Consider the following 19,310-nt stretch of genomic DNA (forward strand, 5'->3'; position numbering starts at 1 on the left):
CCACCTCACGCCCACTTTGACAACCTAGGATGGCTTAGAGTAGACGACAGAGTACAGCAACTTGCAATGGGCCTGGTCTACAAGATACACTACACGACTAAGGTAGGTACCAAAATACTTCCCAAAGGTCAGTGAATACCACGACCACAACACCAGAGGGAGCTCAACAAATTATGTTAAACCCAGATTCGGCTCAAACAAGGGACTAAACACGTTTCGCAATTATGCCACATCAATGTGGAACGCCCTACCGAAAGCTGTAAACTAAAGGAATGTGAATCCCTACCCACATTCAAAACCGCTCTTAAAGAGCACCTACGGGAGGCTGCAATTAGAAACTGGCCACCGTAAATGTCCAAACCCCCCCACCCCCACCCCCTCCTAATAGACAGTCTCCTCCCCACTGTATGTATATATTCTCTCCCCACCGTATGTATATTTCTCTCCCACCCACCCACCCCCTCATAATGTACAGTCTCCTCCCCACCGTATGTATATATTCTCTCCCCACCGTATGTATATTTCTCTCCCACCCACCCACCCACCCCCTCCTAATGTACAGTCTCCTCCCCATCATATGTATATATTCTCTGTTAGGATCTATGGGTAACAGTACTGTTATATGTATATATATATGTATATATAACAGTTATATGTATGTATATGTAAAAAATGTAACAGTACTATATACAATGGGGGAAATAAGTATTGAACACATCAAAATTTCGTTCAGTAAATGTATTTCCAATGAGCGTATTCAAGCCAAATTTGCACCAGATGTAGTGAAGCTCTTGGTGGTTAGGAAATGTAGTCAACAACACGGGGTGTCTAGTCAGGACACAGGAGGCAGGAACGTTCTTTGATGAGTTTTATTATCAATGGTCAGACAGATGCACAGGCAATTTCTACTTCTATTTCCCATTAACACGGTGGGAGTATGTGAGAGTGTGTGTGGTTCTAAATGGGGAGGAAACAAAGACATCAGCGTTACTAGTACTTATTAATCAGTCTGTTATATACTATACAATATACTGTTGCTACAAGTAACATAAACCTCACGAGTGGAACTACCAATGGGGATAAGCAGTGCTTTACCTATACTAGTTACAGGGGTAAACTGTGCTAAACAGATACTAGATACTATAATCAACAACATAGATTATACCCAATAGGCTAGATTATCACTATAAACATACTGGTAAATTGCTTCCTAAACAGCTGGTAGAATTATAACATTAGTATAAGCCTTAACCATATAAATCACCAACAATAACTAAGCGTCCTCATTATGCACATATTTAACACTTACTTGTGATCAGGGACGCACACATGAACTGAAGGAATCACTAAAGCCCACTAGTATATATAGATGCTGGCTATCGACTGACATGTCTAGACATGTTTGAGAGGCATCCAGCTGCAGAACAGCAGAACAGCACCCCACAGCCTTTATGTCTGAGAGGCGTCCAGCTGCAGAACAGCAGAACAGCAGAACAGCACCCCACAGTCTCTATGTCTGCCCAGTCCTTGGGCCTTTTGTACACCAGACGTTTGTATTAACTCAAGAAATCCAGACAAGAAATCTAAACATTAAAGTCCATATGTAAATAAAGTTATGTGTAATAAAGTGGAATGAAAAAAGCATTGGACACACTCAGAAAAAGCAGTACACCACAGCAAGGAAAGGCAAGGAACTAGCTGAAAACCAAAACGAATTAGGAGGCAACTCTACCTCCTATTTGTGCTAATAATGTCAACTGGGTTAGAATATATTGATGGGCTATAAAACGTTTTTTTTGTTACCAAGGTGCCACACAAGAAACATCAAATGATGGGTAAAAGCAAAGAGCTCTCTAGACCTTCACAAACAGATTGTTGCAAATCATGAAAATAGAATTGGCTAAAGACGTATTTCACAACTTCAGAATCTTCCAGTAAGCACCATTGGGGGGTATTATCCATAAGTGGAAGCAACATCACTCCATCATCAACCGGCCATGCACAGGTGCTCCTCGCAACATTTCTGATCAGGGAGTCAGATGGATACTTAGAAGAGAGCCATGGACCACTAGGAAAGAGCTCCAGAAAGACTTGGAGGCAGCAGGTACAACTGTGGACAGAAAGGACCATAGGCAATGCACTCCACTGCCATGGCCTCTGTGCGCGCTCAACCCGCAAGACTCCACTACTGAAAAAAAGACATGTTGAAGCTTGTTTAAAGTTTGCCTAACAACATTTGGACAAGCCAGTGAATTACTGGGAGCATGTACTCTGGTCAGATGAGACCAAAATGTTACTTTCTGGCTGTCACACAACACACCATGTTTGGAGGAGAAATGGCAGTGCACATTACCCGAATAACACTACCAACAGTGAAGTTTGGAGGTGGAAGTATCATGGTGTGGGGCTGCTTCTCCTCTCCTGGTACTGGCAGACTTCATATCATTGAGGGAACAATGAATGGAGCCATGTAGCCTACGGTGGGGGGAAAAATCGATACGTAGTAGTATCGCGATGCGTGGCGATACTGTATCGATACAGGGACGGCAAGTATCTATATTTAATAATTACATTTTTATATATGTATATTTGTATAAGGAAGTTGCATTGTTCATTTCAATACCTGTAATAGTACAGTAGTCCACACACACACATGTGCATTCAGTTAAGTTGGAATATGACTGTAATACAAACTGTCCAGTTTGTCAGGTACATGCAACACAGATTACAGTGTTTACATTTGTCTGCTTGAGAAAATACCATGTTCTGCAATAGAAATGATTGAAGTGAGATGAACAGACTGAACTTTATTTGATTAGATAAAACATGTTGACAAAGTTTTACTTTGCAGTTGAAAAAAGGTAATAAATTAAATGTGATCAAAAATATATATATATATAAATAAACGCAATACTCAGCGTATCGCGATATATTTAGTATCGCGATACTATCGTATTGTGACGCAAGTATATCGGTAGTATTGTATCATGAGGTCTCTGGCGATTCCTACCCCTAATGTACAGAGAGATTCTTGAGATGAACCTGCTGCCATCCACCAGGATGCTGAGGATTACACGTGGGTGGACCTTCCACCATGACAACAATCCAAAGCATACAGCAAAGGAAACTTGCAGTTGATTTCAGAGAAAGAAAATCAACTTGTTGGAATGGCCCAGTCAATCACCTGACTTAAACCCAATTGAACATTTATGGAAGCATCTGAAGATCCATATTCACAAGAGGCCCCTCCGCAATCTTCAAGATTCAAAGACAATCTGTGTAGAGGAATGGGCCAAAATCACACCTGAAACTGCGGGTGATTAGTTACATCATACAGAAAGCATCCTTGGAGCTGTCATTACAAACAAAGGCTTCTCCACTAAGTATTAAATTAATTTCAGTTAGTGTGTTCAATACTTTTTTCCTATGTCATTCCACTTTATTACACATAACTTTATTTATGTATGGACTTTAATGTTTAGATTTTTTGTCTGGATTCCCTGAGTTAATACCAAAATAACAAAATTTCACTTGAATGGCCACCTTGGAAATATATTTACGGGACAAAATGCTGATGTGTTCAATACTTATTTCTCCCATTGTACCTGTATGTCCCTATGCCATAAATGTTATGATGTCATGTATGTTGTGTATGTCATAAATGTCACTATGAATTGAAAATGGGTGACCCTGATGTAAACAAGATGAAAGTCTTTCTCTGGTCTGCATCCCCTTAACAATTGTGTGTATTGAGCCGCACTGTATTGTACCCATTCTGCAATCTGTTAAATAAAGTTTTCATTCATTCATTCATTCATTAACCCTCTGTCTCCACAGGTCAACATTATTAACCCTCTGTCTCCACAGGTCAACATTATTAACCCTCTGTCTCCACAGGTCAACATTATTAACCCTCTGTCTCCACAGGTCAACATTATTAACCCTCTGTCTCCACAGGTCAACATTATTAACCCTAACCTCTGTCCCCACAGGTCAACATTATTAACCCTAACATCTGTCTCCACACAGGTCAACATTATTAACCCTAACATCGGTCTCCACACAGGTCAACATTATTAACCCTCTGTCTCCACAGGTCAACATTATTAACCCTCTGTCTCCACAGGTCAACATTATTAACCCTCTGTCTCCACAGGTCAACATTATTAACCCTAACCTCTGTCTCCACAGGTCAACATTATTAACCCTAACATCTGTCTCCACACAGGTCAACATTATTAACCCTAACATCGGTCTCCACACAGGTCAACATTATTAACCCTCTGTCTCCACACAGGTCAACATTATTAACCCTTTGTCTCCACAGGTCAACATTATTAACCCTACCATCTGTCTCCACAGGTCAACATTATTAACCCTAACATCTGTCTACACTCAGGTCAACATTATTAACCCTCTGTCTCCACAGCTCAACATTATTAACCCTAACCTCTGTCTCCACAGGTCAACATTATTAACCCTCTGTCTCCACACAGGTCAACATTATTAACCCTTTGTCTCCACAGGTCAACATTATTAACCCTAACATCTGTCTCCACAGGTCAACATTATTAACCCTAACATCTGTCTCCACACAGGTCAACATTATTAACCCTCTGTCTCCACAGGTCAACATTATTAACCCTAACCTCTGTCTCCACAGGTCAACATTATTAACCCTCTGTCTCCACACAGGTCAACATTATTAACCCTTTGTCTCCACAGGTCAACATTATTAACCCTAACATCTGTCTCCACAGGTCAACATTATTAACCCTAACATCTGTCTCCACACAGGTCAACATTATTAACCCTCTGTCTCCACAGGTCAACATTATTAACCCTAACCTCTGTCTCCACAGGTCAACATTATTAACCCTCTGTCTCCACAGGTCAACATTATTAACCCTCTGTCTCCACAGGTCAACATTATTAACCCTAACATCTGTCTCCACAGGTCAACATTATTAACCCTCTGTCTCCACAGGTCAACATTATTAACCCTCTGTCTCCACAGGTCAACATTATTAACCCTAACATCTGTCTCTCCACACAGGTCAACATTATTACCCTTTGTCTCCACACAGGTCAACATTATTAACCCTCTGTCTCCACACAGGTCAACATTATTAACCCTCTGTCTCCACAGGTCAACATTATTAACCCTAACATCTGTCTCCACACAGGTCAACATTATTAACCCTCTGTCTCCACACAGGTCAACATTATTAACCCTAACATCTGTCTCCACAGGTCAACATTATTAACCCTCTGTCTCCGGGGGGGGCAGGTGGCGCACGGAGATTACGTTCGTCACCAACACCGGGAGACACTAGGATTCGCCTGTTCGAATCCAGCTCCCGGCGTTGCTATCAGCTTGGCTGGCCTCTCACACTGATACAATTGGCTGTATCAGAGGGTGGGAAAGCTGAAGGGTGGGTCCTGGGCGTTGTGGACAGCGACCCCTACAGTTCGGTCGGGGCGCCTGCTCAGCAAGGGTTGGAACTGAGGAGAGATAGTGTGGCCTCCCACACGCTACACTCTCCCCGGTGAGAACCTGCGCGGCCAGGTTGGCCTGCCCCAGGCTGCACATGCGTCGGAGGAAAGCATGTGACAGTCTCCGGTCTCCCGGACCAACAGTAGGGGAAAGTACGCGACAACCAGGAAGGGTGGGATGGGAGAAAAATCGGAAAAAAAAAAAAAAAAAAAAAAAAAAAAAAAAAAACCTCTGTCTCCACAGGTCAACATTATTAACCCTCTGTCTCCACAGGTCAACATTATTAACCCTTTGTCTCCACAGGTCAACATTATTAACCCTCGTCTCCACAGGTCAACATTATTAACCCTAACATCTGTCCGGTACCGGTACGAGATTGATATCACGCCATAAATCCATCTCTACAGAATGTATGAATTAATGTTGCGTTTTTTCCCCAAATGTAGCCAAGAGTAAAGACTGTAACCCTGTCAAAACAGCAGTCAAAGTGTATATTTTCAGCACTATGTTTGTTTACCAATGACTTTAAGTGTTATTAGTGAAATATGACTTTATAGAAATCTCAGCGCATCGAGTCGGAAAAAGGCATTTATTGACGTGAGGACTTGGCGCAACCTAACAGAGCAATTTACATTATAAAAAAGTTACTTACAGTAGATTCATGCTTTCTGCTGCCCTGTCAGGGGCGCCTGGTGGTACTAAATCCAGATTGAACTCTGCCATTGGAAAGGGGAGATTTGGCCCAATCCATTGATGTGTGACTTGGCCATAATAAGGTTGTTTATAGGCCTGATATTCTATATTCTATAATCATATTTCAAATGGCATGTGTCCGGATGGCAGAATTCAGTACTGTATCTACACAACCTCCTGTTAATCATCTGCCCTTTATTAATTTGCTTAGATTTTGTACACGTGATCTCAAGAAGGTGCTGAATGAGCTCAGTGGCAATTTTTCATGTCTGGTACATTTTTGCATGGTGTTATTCACTGTCAAAGATGAAAAAAAAAGAAAATTGATATTCTCCTTTGGTTCATTACAATTGACTCAAGCCTAGTAACAGACACATAATCCACTCCCATGTCAGCATCTAGTACAGACACACCTTCACGTTGTCGAGGCAACACACATCCAAATAAGATGTAACAAAAGATGTTGCCAATCAAATTAATTTCCAATAATTTCCAAACAATATTGCTTCATATATTTAAATAAATAAATAATAAGGACTGAATCTGGCTCCAACAGATTTATTGATTGATTGATGTCTTACCTTGGGGCAGGCTTAGGGTTGATTCTTAACTTGATATTGATTGATTGATTGATTGATTGATTGATTGATTGATTGATTGATTGATTGATTGATTGATTGATTGATTGATTGATGTCTTACCTTGGGGCAGGCCTCGGCGTGGGGAGGCAGTCTGAGAACGCTGATCACCTCTGAGAGTCTGACCACACGGAGCTTCCTGTCCTGGTGCGCTGGGTGGTGTCTTCGTACCCCAGCCCCAAGCACCGTGCCGGGCCACTCCCCACCACCAGCGCCCCCTGGAGGACAGGACGACAGATGGCATTATTGCTGCTATTGATACCTAACATACCAGCCTACCAGAAGGGACTTTTCAGGTTTGGGGAATACAATGGGAATAAGAGTCTGCTTTGGGGAATACAATAGGAATAGGAGTATGGTTTGGGGAATACGTTTGGGGAACACAATAGGAATAGGAGTCTGCTTTGGGGAATACAATAGGAATAGGAGTATGGTTTGGGGAATACGTTTGGGGAATACAATAGGAATAGGAGTATGGTTTGGGGATTACGTTTGGGGAATACAATAGGAATAGGAGTCTGCTTTGGGGATTACATTTGGGGAATACAATAGGAATAGGAGTCTGCTTTGGGGATTACGTTTGGGGAATACAATAGGAATAGGAGTCTGCTTTGGTGATTACGTTTGGGGAATACAATAGGAATAAGAGTATGGTTTTTGTATTGTAATGGTATGTAATTTCACACCCCTTTCACCAGACTCGCTCACCACTCTCACATATCAACATCCTCAAAGACAAATATGACGTCAAGATAAACTTCCACCTGCTGATCATCTAACCTCTATTCAACATGTGATTATATGTACATATTTTTGTCAGGCGCTATAGATAACATTCAGCCACCACATGTTGCATTAGAGCACCAGCATGTCGTTTATCCAATCAGGTGCATTCCACCTGGGGAAATGGGAAGTAGGGAGGGGATACATGCAACATTTTGAAGTTATAAATTCATTAATCAATAATGTTTTGGGGTGAAAGGCAATATTTTTTTATTATGCACCTTTCTAAAATCTCTGTGGATGTATTATCTAAAAGGAAAAAAAAAGATTAAATGTTATCTATAGCACCTTTAATGTATCAAAATGGGCTCCTCTTTTGCCCATTGCTCATTATTGCACATTGCTCATTGCACATTATATACTTGCATATTTTCTTGTTGGAACTGTGCATAGCCATTTTGTTTATATTTATATTTTATATAGTGTAATATTTATTCTATGCTATTTTATTTTATGTTATATTGTATTGGATGCTGCTACAGGCGAGGAACCACAACAAAGCAAACGGCACTCTTATATTGCTGTAAAAGGTACCGAATGATGACAATAACCCATTTAGACCTAAAACGCCTGCTAATAATGCATTATATAGCCTGCATATGTGTTTCCCGGTTTCAAAGGGAATCTGAATCTGAAAACACTTCTCACTTGCAGCGGCTGTTGGAACTGGCCACCGGGGGGCGGAGTTGCGTACGAAATTATATATTGAAACAGACATGTTTCCATCCAACTAGTAAACAATCCAAGTAATCAGCCATCTTGACTACATCCTAGGCTATGGGTGGCTCAAAAAGACTAGATAAGGACCTGGATGACCACTAGACACTGTGCTGTCTGTTAAAAGACTAGATAAGGACCTGGATGACCACTAGACACTGTGCTGTCTGTTAAAAGACTAGATAAAGACCTGGATGAGCAAGACACTGTCCTGTCTGTTAAAAGACTAGATAAGGACCTGGATGACCACTAGACACTGTCCTGTCTGTTAAAAGACTAGATAAAGACCTGGATAACCAAGACACCGTCCTGTCTGTTAAAAGACTAGATAAAGACCTGGATGACCACTAGACACTGTCCTGTCTGTTAAAAGACTAGATAAAGACCTGGATGACCACTAGACACTGTCCTGTCTGTTAAAAGACTAGATAAAGACCTGGATGACCACTAGACACTGTCCTGTCTGTTAAAAGACTAGAACAACTAAAAACAAAATTAAAAATTAAAAATATAAAGAAGATGACCTCCCACATCCTGGATCTCCAATCGACCAACTCCACTACGGCTTGGAGGGTAGAGAGATAACCATACCTGCTTCCACTTCTACAGAGAGAGAGAGAGAGAGAGAGAGAGAGAGAGAGAGGGAGAGAGAGGGAGGGAGAGAGGGAGAGAGAGAGAGGGAGAGAGAGAGAGGGAGGGAGAGAGGGAGAGAGAGAGAGAGTGTTATATCTGATCCTGGTAATATAACAATGAATAATCACTCTGGCACGGAGGTACTCAGTAGTGAGGCTTTACTTGGTAGCAGGTAAAAACAATAACAACCCCAGGTGCGCAATCACCACGTACATATACAGGGCGAGTATGGCAATCGCCCTGGGACAAACCTAACCCAATACATAACAGAGAGAGGGAGAGAGAGAGAGAGAGAGAGAGAGAGAGAGAGAGAGAGAGAGAGAGAGAGAGAGAGAGAGAGAGAGAGAGAGGGGGAGGGAGAGGGAGAGAGAGACAGAGAGAGAGAGGGAGGGAGGAATAATTGATAAACCACCTTTATTGTGAATTCCAACATAAATACAGCACAATCAAATCTTGAAGTCACCAACATATTATTTTATAAATAACCATATAAAAATATTAACTACAAAACAAAAAAACACAAAATAGAAAATAAACACTCTAAACACCCCTTCAACCCCCCCATCCCCGCCAGGCCATGTGAGCGGCGCGGTGCGTGAGCGGCGCGGGGAGCGGAGCGGGCGGTTTTGACGAGAGCGAGGAGTGGGTTTTAAAATGGGTCGGCGCGACGTCCGGAGCGAGAGTTCTCCTCCGCTCCAATCCACTCCAGGCCGCTCACAGTGGTTTAACACTGATGTAATATACATGTAGTACAATGCCAAAGCAACAGATGGCGATGTACAAACATGAAGGCCATTTTCAACCAATGAGAAGGGTGAACCTGTGATATCCTGTTCAGGCTTTGTCACTCACAAAGAAAAAGTTTGTTGTTGTCGTTAGCTTACATGCTAACGTTAATGGCAGCGACCATAGCATTGTGGCTAGGCTAGCTATCATCGCTTAATAGAGCTAGTGAATGGATAAACAACGTTATTTAACATTGCAGAATGGGTACAATTACAATGCGGCTCAATACAAACAATTGTTAAGGGGCCCAGGGGGTGTAGACTGTTGTAGTTTGAGCTAATTTACACCATGCTCAAATTTTTTTTTTAAATCTGCCGAGCGATGTGGCGCGGGGAGCGGGGAGCACTCGATTCAAGGTGAGCGGTGAGCGAGCGGAGAGCGACTTGGGGGCGGGGTCAACATGAGCGATTAGCGGAGCGGACCAAGCTTTAAAGAGCGAAGAGCGGATTTCTCGCCTGCGCCGATCCGCTCACGTGGCCTGATCCCCGCCCACCCCCTCCCTTGCCATACCTTGGCTTTTACTAAAATGACGCCACTGTCTAAAAGGTTTCTGGCTGACCCTCCACACAGAGACAAACTGACCTCTAGTGACAAACTGACCTCTGGGGACAAACTGACCTCTAGAGACAAACTGACCTCTGGAGGCAAACTGACCTCTAGTGACAAACTGACCTCTATAGACAAATTGACCTTTAGAGACAAACTGACCTCTAGTGACAAACTGACCTCTAGTGACAAACTGACCTCTAGTGACAAACTGACCTCTAGTGACAAACTGACCTCTAGAGACAAACTGACCTCTAGTGACAAACTGACCTCTAGTGACAAACTGACCTCTAGTGATAAACTGACCTCTATAGACAAATTGACCTTTAGAGACAAACTGACCTCTAGTGACAAACTGACCTCTAGAGACAAACTGACCTCTAGTGACAAACTGACCTCTAGTGACAAACTGACCTCTAGAGACAAACTGACCTCTAGAGACAAACTGACCTCTATAGACAAACTGACCTCTAGAGACAAACTGACATCTGGAGGCAAACTGACCCCTAGTGACAAACTGACCTCTATAGACAAACTGACCTCTATAGACAAACTGACCTCTAGAGACAAACTGACCTCTAGAGACAAACTGACCTCTAGGCATAAAATTTAATATTGTTTGTTTCCTGTTGGTTGTCAGTTATGGCCATGGGTAGGTGGGAATTTATTTAATTACATTTTTTATTTAATTCTTTCCCACATGGATAGGGCATTTCTTTATTTAATTAAAATGTTCACAACAACATGGATGCATGTACTCTGCCAGCATGTTTAATATCCATAATACTAAAGGTTTGACGGAGTCGTTTGGACGTCCGGTTGTGAGCGGTCCTGAACTGACAAGTGGCAGTGACCAGTCACCACTCACCACTGATGGCGAAAATGATTGACCACCGTTGTAGCCAATGAGCGTCTGCTCCGAAATCTATCCCAGACGGGCGCTCAGAGTGGGGGAAGGTGACACAGAAGACAAAGAAGTCCTTTGTTTTTACTCGAGAGGCGAACTAAAGGCAGTGGACGGCCATTTTGGATAATCATACTGAATTATTGCGGTACACACATTAGAAAAACCTTTGTGAAACACTCATTTTCCGTGGGATTATTATAAACTTTGGACCTGTATGACTATATGACTTCAGGCTATGGAACCCTTATGTTTTCCAGCTCCTATCTCTCAGCTGGAACTTAAAAACAGGCATCTGGCAACCACTAAACATAAATGTGAGTACACAAAACGTTTACTTTAGTGTTTTCAAACCTCTGTTACTATATTTAATATTTCATTAGCACTCAAAGTGATTTTTCTTTATTGTGTAAGAAACTTCGGAATGTTACCTATCAAAAGAGAAAAGGTCCTTTCCGTTATATAATTGATATATTATTCCAAAAATTGCTGCAATTTGTTAAAAAATTGCATTGATCTGACTGTTGGTCTGTGTAGTAGCTAATACACAAGATTTTGCTGCTTAAACGTATGCATTATAATTTTTCATTGATTCTGTGAGGGCTGGCCCAGTACTGCACGCTTCTCAGTGCCAATTACCATCACGCACCTGAGAGGAGTTTCCAATCAGCTTGGCGGGAGCACTCTTATACTCGGTTTGCTGATCATTCTGTTTTGGGTTGTTTTGTCACCACCAGCTCTGCTGTTCCCTCTCGTTGTTTCTCCAGTGTGCCCTTGGAAGTTGCTGCTGTGTTTCTCTCTCTACCTCCGTGGACCCGTGCCTCGTTACCAGTGTTGTGCTAGTTACTGAAAAATGGTAACTCAGTTACTTTACTAGTTACTCATTTCAAAAGTAACTCTGTTACGTTACTAGTTACTTACACCCAAAAGTAATGCGTTACTGTGAAAAGTAACTATTTAGTTACTTGAAGAAGAAAAAAATTGCTCCCATGCAGCCAGATACAGATACTCAAAATCGGTTGATCAACTTGACAGTTTCCATTCACATCACTGAACTCTGCTAAGCAATGTGGTCTAGATACAAACACAAATCTGACACAAACACAAATGTCCCGACGTAATAAGAAATGCACCGCGCCTAATTGCTCTGGGAGGTTGAGTGCAGGCACGTTTAGGTTGCGCGCATGCACGTTTAGGTTGCGCGTATGCACGTTTAGGTTCTAGGTTGAAAATAAGTGCTTGAGGAACAGCCTTGATATCTGTCGCCGGAGCGTTTCATTATAACAGTCTTGCAACGTTGTTTAAGATATCAATCGTGCATTGCAACGTTAGAATAGTTAGGATATCAATTGTGCATGAAAGGACTATATTTATATTGTTTGATTAGTATTGATGAGATTCCCTGGCAGATTTGTAGTCAAAATGCGTTGATCAACTTGAGTTTCCATTCATTTACATTCACATCACTGCACTCACCAGTGTCTGTCGAGATGTAAAGTTAGTCCAGCAGCCCCTTAAACATTTTCTTTATCTCATTTCCATGTTGTACTGTATATTCTCTCTCCAAGTAGTTGAAAAAAGTTTTCCGTCCCATTTGCTGTGTGTCGCCTCGTATCATTCTACGCGGGTGGCGAGTGGATTTGGATGAGTCCTCGTAGTTAACGTTAGACTCCAGTATCTTTGAGCCAAAACACAAATGACATAACTAAAACGTTATTTTCTTTTCGCTCGACAAAAGAGAAATACGCGAGTAGCTGCCTGGGCGCTGCCATTATCAGTCAGGAATCAGGAATAGTAAACAAAACACGCCCCCAGCATAGCGCTTCCCCGCAGCCAGGCAGACAGGATATGAGGATAATAATAACAATAATAATAATCACTACCGCTCGCTATCAATCTACGGCGTATATAACGCAAATAACGCAGTGACGAACCATTCAGTAACGTAAGTAGCGTTACTGAATTTCAAAAGTAATGCGTTAGAGTACTAGTTATCGCCAAAAGTAACTTCGTTACTGTAACGCGTTACTTTGTAACGCGTTAGTCCCAACACTGCTCGTTACCCTCTTCGACTTTACTTTTGGTGAGCTCATTTGGAGGACTATTTTTCCATGAACTGCAATCCTTGTTCTGTCCTGGAGTCTCCGCCTTGGTTCCGTTTTTTGTGTGTTTCCTACAACACTGAAGAAGTGTAGATTTGTTTGGTTACTGGACTCTGCCCTGTATTCTCTGCGTTCTGGGACTAATGAGATTCTCCGTTTCCTTTTCCCCGCAAGTTGGGATAACCTAAGGCTGCAGCACTGCAGAGCCGCAGAACCGCAGAGTAGACTCTGGTAAGGACAGCGCTGCAGAGCCGCAGAGCCGCAGAGTAGACTCTGCTAAGGACAGGGCTGCAGAGCCGCAGAGTCAACCCTGCTGTGGGCAGTGCAGCAGAGCCCTACTTGACTAGAAGACATTCCCCTCTAATGGAGTTACTGTTTTGTTGCACATTTCTGTTCTTTTGGTGAAAATAAATACGCCCGTCGTTTTTGGCTAACTCTGAACTACCTGTCTGTGTCGTGCTGTTGGGATTGTTTACAAACAGATTCACTCCTATACCAAAATCCATTTGAATTGAAAAATTGTGCTTTTCGCATCAAATATTGATATGCGTTTAAAATGTGATTAATTTAGATTAACCATGCTAGATTAACTATAAAGTCTCGAATTAATTAGATCAACATTTTTAATCAAGTCCCACCACTAATATGTGTGTGTGTGTGTGTGTGTGTGTGTGTGTGTGTGTGTGTGTGTGTGTGTGTGTGTGTGTGTGTGTGTGTGTGTGTGTGTGTGTGTGTGTGTGTGTGTGTGTGTGTGTACATAGTGTGAGCAGCAGGAATGTTCAGTGGTAACAGAGTTTGTCTGAACATGATCTCAGAGTGCAGTCAGAGGTAGCTGTGCTCAGGTATGCACATTGCACACACACACACACACACACACACACACACACACACACACACACACACACACACACACACACACACACACACACACACACACACACACACACACACACACACACACACGCACGCACACACACACACACACACACACACACACACACACATACACACCGTAGAGTCTCGTCTGTCAGCTATATAAGCCTACCCCTTTCACTATGGACTGTTCTAGTCAACTACTAAGCCTTTCACTATGGACTGTTCTAGTAAACTATAAGCCTTTCACTATGGACTGTTCTAGTCAACTACTATATAAGCCTTTCACTATGGACTGTTCTAGTCAACTATATAAGCCTTTCACTATGGACTGTTCTAGTCAACTATATAAGCCTTTCACTATGGACTGTGGTAAATACACAGGTGGTAAATACACAGGTCACAACATGTTTACAGGAACGTTTTGGAGTTGTATTTGGAGTGTATTTTGTGACTGTTGGGAACTAGGCTACACTGGCACACTTACTTCCAGTGCATGACACTAAGCTAGGCTAACAGTGTGGCTGTTCCCTAAGCCTAATGCACGCACAGAGAAGAAAAGGGTAGGATATCTGCTCGTCTAACTCCAGGGTAGATGGCAAATAAGCAAATGTCCCCAAAAGTTGGCGTGTTCCTTTAAGAAGACCACATAATTATTCACAAATCTCAAAAATGAAAAATGGTCAAAGCCATTGAGAAGCCTGAGATGAAGTTTACTCACTTTGCCTGCTCTTTGAGGTCGAAGATAAACCTGCCCTGCCTTCACATGGGTGTCCATTCCTCTCCCCTCTCGACTTTGAACTGAGAGATTAGAGCTGTTGTGTTTGACCCACTTCAGTGAGAGAGTATCAGAGGGGCGTGTCCCAGGTATTTGACCCACTTCAGTAAGAGAGTATCAGAGGGGCGTGTCCCAGGTAACTTTCTGCATGTCGCCGCTTGTGTGTGTTTGTAAGCTCTCAATACGAGAGCCTCACCTGCCTCGAGCACACATAATATAGCTAATACCTATACCCTCATGTAATAACTCACCTTCCTCAAGAACACATAGCTAACACAGGTATACCCTCATGTAATAACTCACCTGCCTCCATCACACATAGCTAACACCTATACGAGACCTAGGTCATTGGCTGGTGCTGTGAAGTCAGGAATGGTGAGGGAGGGAGCAGATCAGGTTGACTCTGTGGAGAAGCAAGTGGTGGATTTTCTCCAGACCAGGATAATTAGTATTTAAGGATAATATAGAAGCCTGTCACCCTCTGCCTCAGAAAGACAAGAGCAAGCCAGCAGCCAACATAGTTAGATTTGCTAATAGAAAATTCAAAACCAATCTTCTGCAACAAGGTAGGCTGCTGAAAGGGTCAAATGTTTACCTCAATGAAAACTTAACCAAAGACAATGCTGATATTGCCAGGAGAGCTTGGTACCTACGCAAAGAACAAAAAAATACAAGCAACATGGTCCTCAAACGGCAAAATTTACATTAAACTAAATGGTCCACCCGAGCAGGCAAAGGTGTTATTGGTCAGGAGCTTGAAAGATTTGGACACATTTGCATAAGATGATGTGTGTCTCTGCTTTATGTGAGGGTTGCTTTGGTTTTTAATACATTTTTATAAATAAAAAAAAAAATTATTAAATTTTTTTTCTTCTTCTTCTTCTTCTTCTTCTTAATTTATTGAGAACGTGCCATAATGACTTTACAACTACCGGACTAGGAATTGCCATCTAAATATTTGTAGTCTAAAAAACAAGGTACAAGAACTGAGTTCTGTCCTATTTGAAAATGCTTTACATGTTACAGCCCTATCTGAGACACATCTAGACACATCAATAGATGAGATCAGGTTGCAATACAGGGGTATAATTTATACAGGCTGGATAGAAATAAGCATGGAGGAGGTGTTGCTTTTTATATTCAAGAATATACCTGTCAAAGTACGAATAGATCTAAGTGCACCTGGTGTGGAAATGCTATGGCTACAGGTTCATCTACCTCATGTTAAGTCAAAGGATAATTTTGTTGACTGCGCGCGACAGCTGAACAGAGATGTTGAGACAGGAGTCAAAGGTGGAATTCAAGTTGGTAATAGCCAACGATGGTTTACTTTTTTATTTTTTTTTATCAACTTTTTCTCCTTATTTTTCAATTTTTCTCCCATCCCAATTTCGTGTTGCCAATTCTCCCCTCCCCTGTCTTGAACGTTGCTAGACTATGCCTCCCACTGGTCGGTTGTAGGGAGGATAGAAGCCTTGCATCATGTGTCCCCTCCGGTACACGAGGAGGCAGCCTGTCGCATCTTTTCACCAGACAGCGCGGACTCTCAGTGGCGAGGAGTAACGCGTGGGAGGCTCACGTTGCCCCCGATACTTCCTGTCTCTGCTGTGCAGGCGTCACCCAACCGACCTGTAGGAGTCGCTGTCCACAACGTCCAATCCCCACCCGTCGACTTCCACCCGCTACCTCTGTCAATTGAGATAGTATGACGACTGGCCCAAGCCGCAGGCAATGCTGACACCGGGATTCGAGACCGGAGTCTCTTGCATTGGTGACGAGCGCAATCTCCGCTACGCCACCCAGCTGCACGAAGGTTTACTTTTGAAGTCTGAAGCAGATGTAGAGTACAAACAGGCCTGGACCAAAGCCAGTGGAGACTCACGCAAGAGCACACCACCTGGCTAAGGTCCAGAGATATTGTTACAGACAGTTTTTATATGGTTCTGGAATCACATTTTGATCATTGGTTGATGAATGATGGCAGGTAGGCGGTGTCTAATGGTCATGAGTCTTCTATGTCTCCGTTGTGTTTTACTTCACTTGTGCTATCAGGTGATTCTGATATCATCATTGCCTTGTGCCATGACATCATGCACGCATGACAAGGGCCAGTCTGTGAACTAGGACCGAACTATGCACCAGGCACATGGAGGTTGTTTAGGTCAAGCGATAGAGAGGGGAAGAGATGGGGTATGGAGAGAGAAACTAACAGAGAGAGAGAGAGACAGATGGGGGGGGGCAGCGGAAGAGGGACAGAGATGGGGAGACCGAGAGAGAGACAGACAGAGGGAAAAGAGAGAGACAGAAAGAGAAAGATGATGTTAGCTGACATCATGCAAAAGCATGAGCCTTACATCATGCCAGCATGTGGCCTAGGGCCGAATAGGCACCCTAAAGAGAGAGAGGGTGGCAGGAAGGACGATGCACATGATAGCATGTGAGTGGCTGACATCACCATGTGAGCTGACATGCCTTGGGCCATGATATGACATGATAGGACATTCCTGGATAAATAAAGGATATGGAGGATCAGGAGCTGTGACCGGTCTGTGACCTATCTGTGACCTAGGGCCGAATAGACACTAGGCACAGGTAGGTCGTCGAGAGAGAGAGAGAGAGAGAGAGAGAGAGACAGAGATAAACAGAGAGAAAGAGAGAGAGAGAGGGGGGAGAAGAGGGACAGATATACTTTGGGGGTTACCTGTGATATCTTTTAGAATAATCCAATACTCACTTTAAACCAATTCGAATAGGCTGCTGCTACAGACCACCGGGCTCAAACATACAGGACCTTGAAGATATATGCAAGATGCTACACACAGTCACTGATATTGACAGAGAAATATATTTAGTTGGAGACCTTAATATTGACTGGTTCTCCAAAACGTGTACATTAAAAAATAAATTAAGTGATGTGGCCAATGTTTGCAATCTATCACAGATTAGAGCACTGAGTTAACATCAGGTGCAGGAAGATCTTCAACTTGCATTGATCACATTTTCACAAACTCTGTGGAGATGTGTTCAAAAATAGTATCTGTGCCAGTAGGCTTTAGTGATCATGACATCGTTGCAGTAGCAAGGAAAACTAAGGTGCCAAAAGCTGGGCCTAAAGTTATATACAAGAGAATGATTTCAATGAAAATGTGTTTGTTGAAGACTTGAATGAGATACAATGGGATAACGCACGCACGCACGCACGCACGCACGCACGCACGCACGCACACACACCCACACACGCACACACACACACACACACACACACACACACACACACACACACACACACACACACACACACACACACACACACACACACACACACACACACACACACACACACACACACACACACACACACACACACACACACACACACACACACACACACACACACACACACACACACACACACACACACACACACACACACACACACACACACACACACACACACACACACACACAAATAGAAAGTCACTTTAAAGGAAGGAGGTACTGTACTGTATAGTTTAGATACATTAAGAGTTAAAATTGTAAACTGTATATTGTATATAGGAACCAGTTTCTCAGGAACTTAGCATGTCTTTTTTTTTTACCATGCATATCTTGTGTCTTACCTATTTTATTTTTTTCTATGCCTATTTTTATTATTGTCTTTTGCACAATCAATGCGGGCATGCCCACCCGCATTTCACTGTATGCCCTGGTATGTATGTGACAAATAAACCTCTTGATTCTAACTAACAAGTACAGAGAATGCCTTACAATTATTTATGAAACTGTTCTCATCCATCTGTGACAAACACGGCCCTATGAGGAAATTAACGGTCACAACAACTAAAGCCTCTTGGCTTGATTTGGAGTTGAGAAGCTGTATGAAAGAGAGGGATCAATTGAAAAAGGATGCTATTGCATCCGGTAGCTCGGATGATTGGCAGGCCTACCGTTTTCTGAGAAACAAAGTCACCAAAATGAATACACAGAAGAAAAAACAATACTATAAATCCAATTTTTAAGAAATTAAAGGTGACCAAAAAACTTTATGGAGAACCTTAAATGAGGTCACAGGAAAGAATAAAACAAAAACGATGCCCTCGTTTATAGAAGCAGCTGGTGGATTTATCACCAAACCTCGAGATATAGCTAATCATTTTAATGATTATTTTATTGATAAGGTGGAGATGATAAGGAATCAAATGTTGCCAGTGGATGGTAAGCTGTCTGAATCAATAATTAAGCAGCATATTATGCATACAAAAAAAAATTTAATTTGATATTATGGATATAAATCTAGCGCAAATGGAAAATCTTCTCTTGTCCATACAGTGTGATAAACCTTGTGGTCATGATAACTTAT

General features: G+C 42.4%; 1 protein-coding gene across 1 annotated transcript in view; it reads right to left on the reverse strand.

Annotated features, from left to right (window-relative positions):
* dok1a (docking protein 1a) overlaps positions 1–19,310 on the reverse strand; it is a gene marked incomplete at its 5' end in the record, with an annotated part of 120,484 nt that overhangs the window by 37,954 nt on the left and 63,220 nt on the right. Inside the window, 3 exons of the mRNA XM_084321850.1 lie at positions 6,892–7,046; positions 8,853–8,931; positions 11,847–11,906. Of these exons, the coding sequence (XP_084177976.1) occupies positions 6,892–7,046; positions 8,853–8,931; positions 11,847–11,906 (294 nt within the window). The remainder of the gene's footprint in view (positions 1–6,891; positions 7,047–8,852; positions 8,932–11,846; positions 11,907–19,310) is intronic.

Source organism: Notolepis coatsorum (assembly GCF_963971535.1).
Source record: "Notolepis coatsorum genome assembly, chromosome: 9".
Lineage (NCBI taxonomy): Eukaryota > Metazoa > Chordata > Actinopteri > Aulopiformes > Paralepididae > Notolepis > Notolepis coatsorum.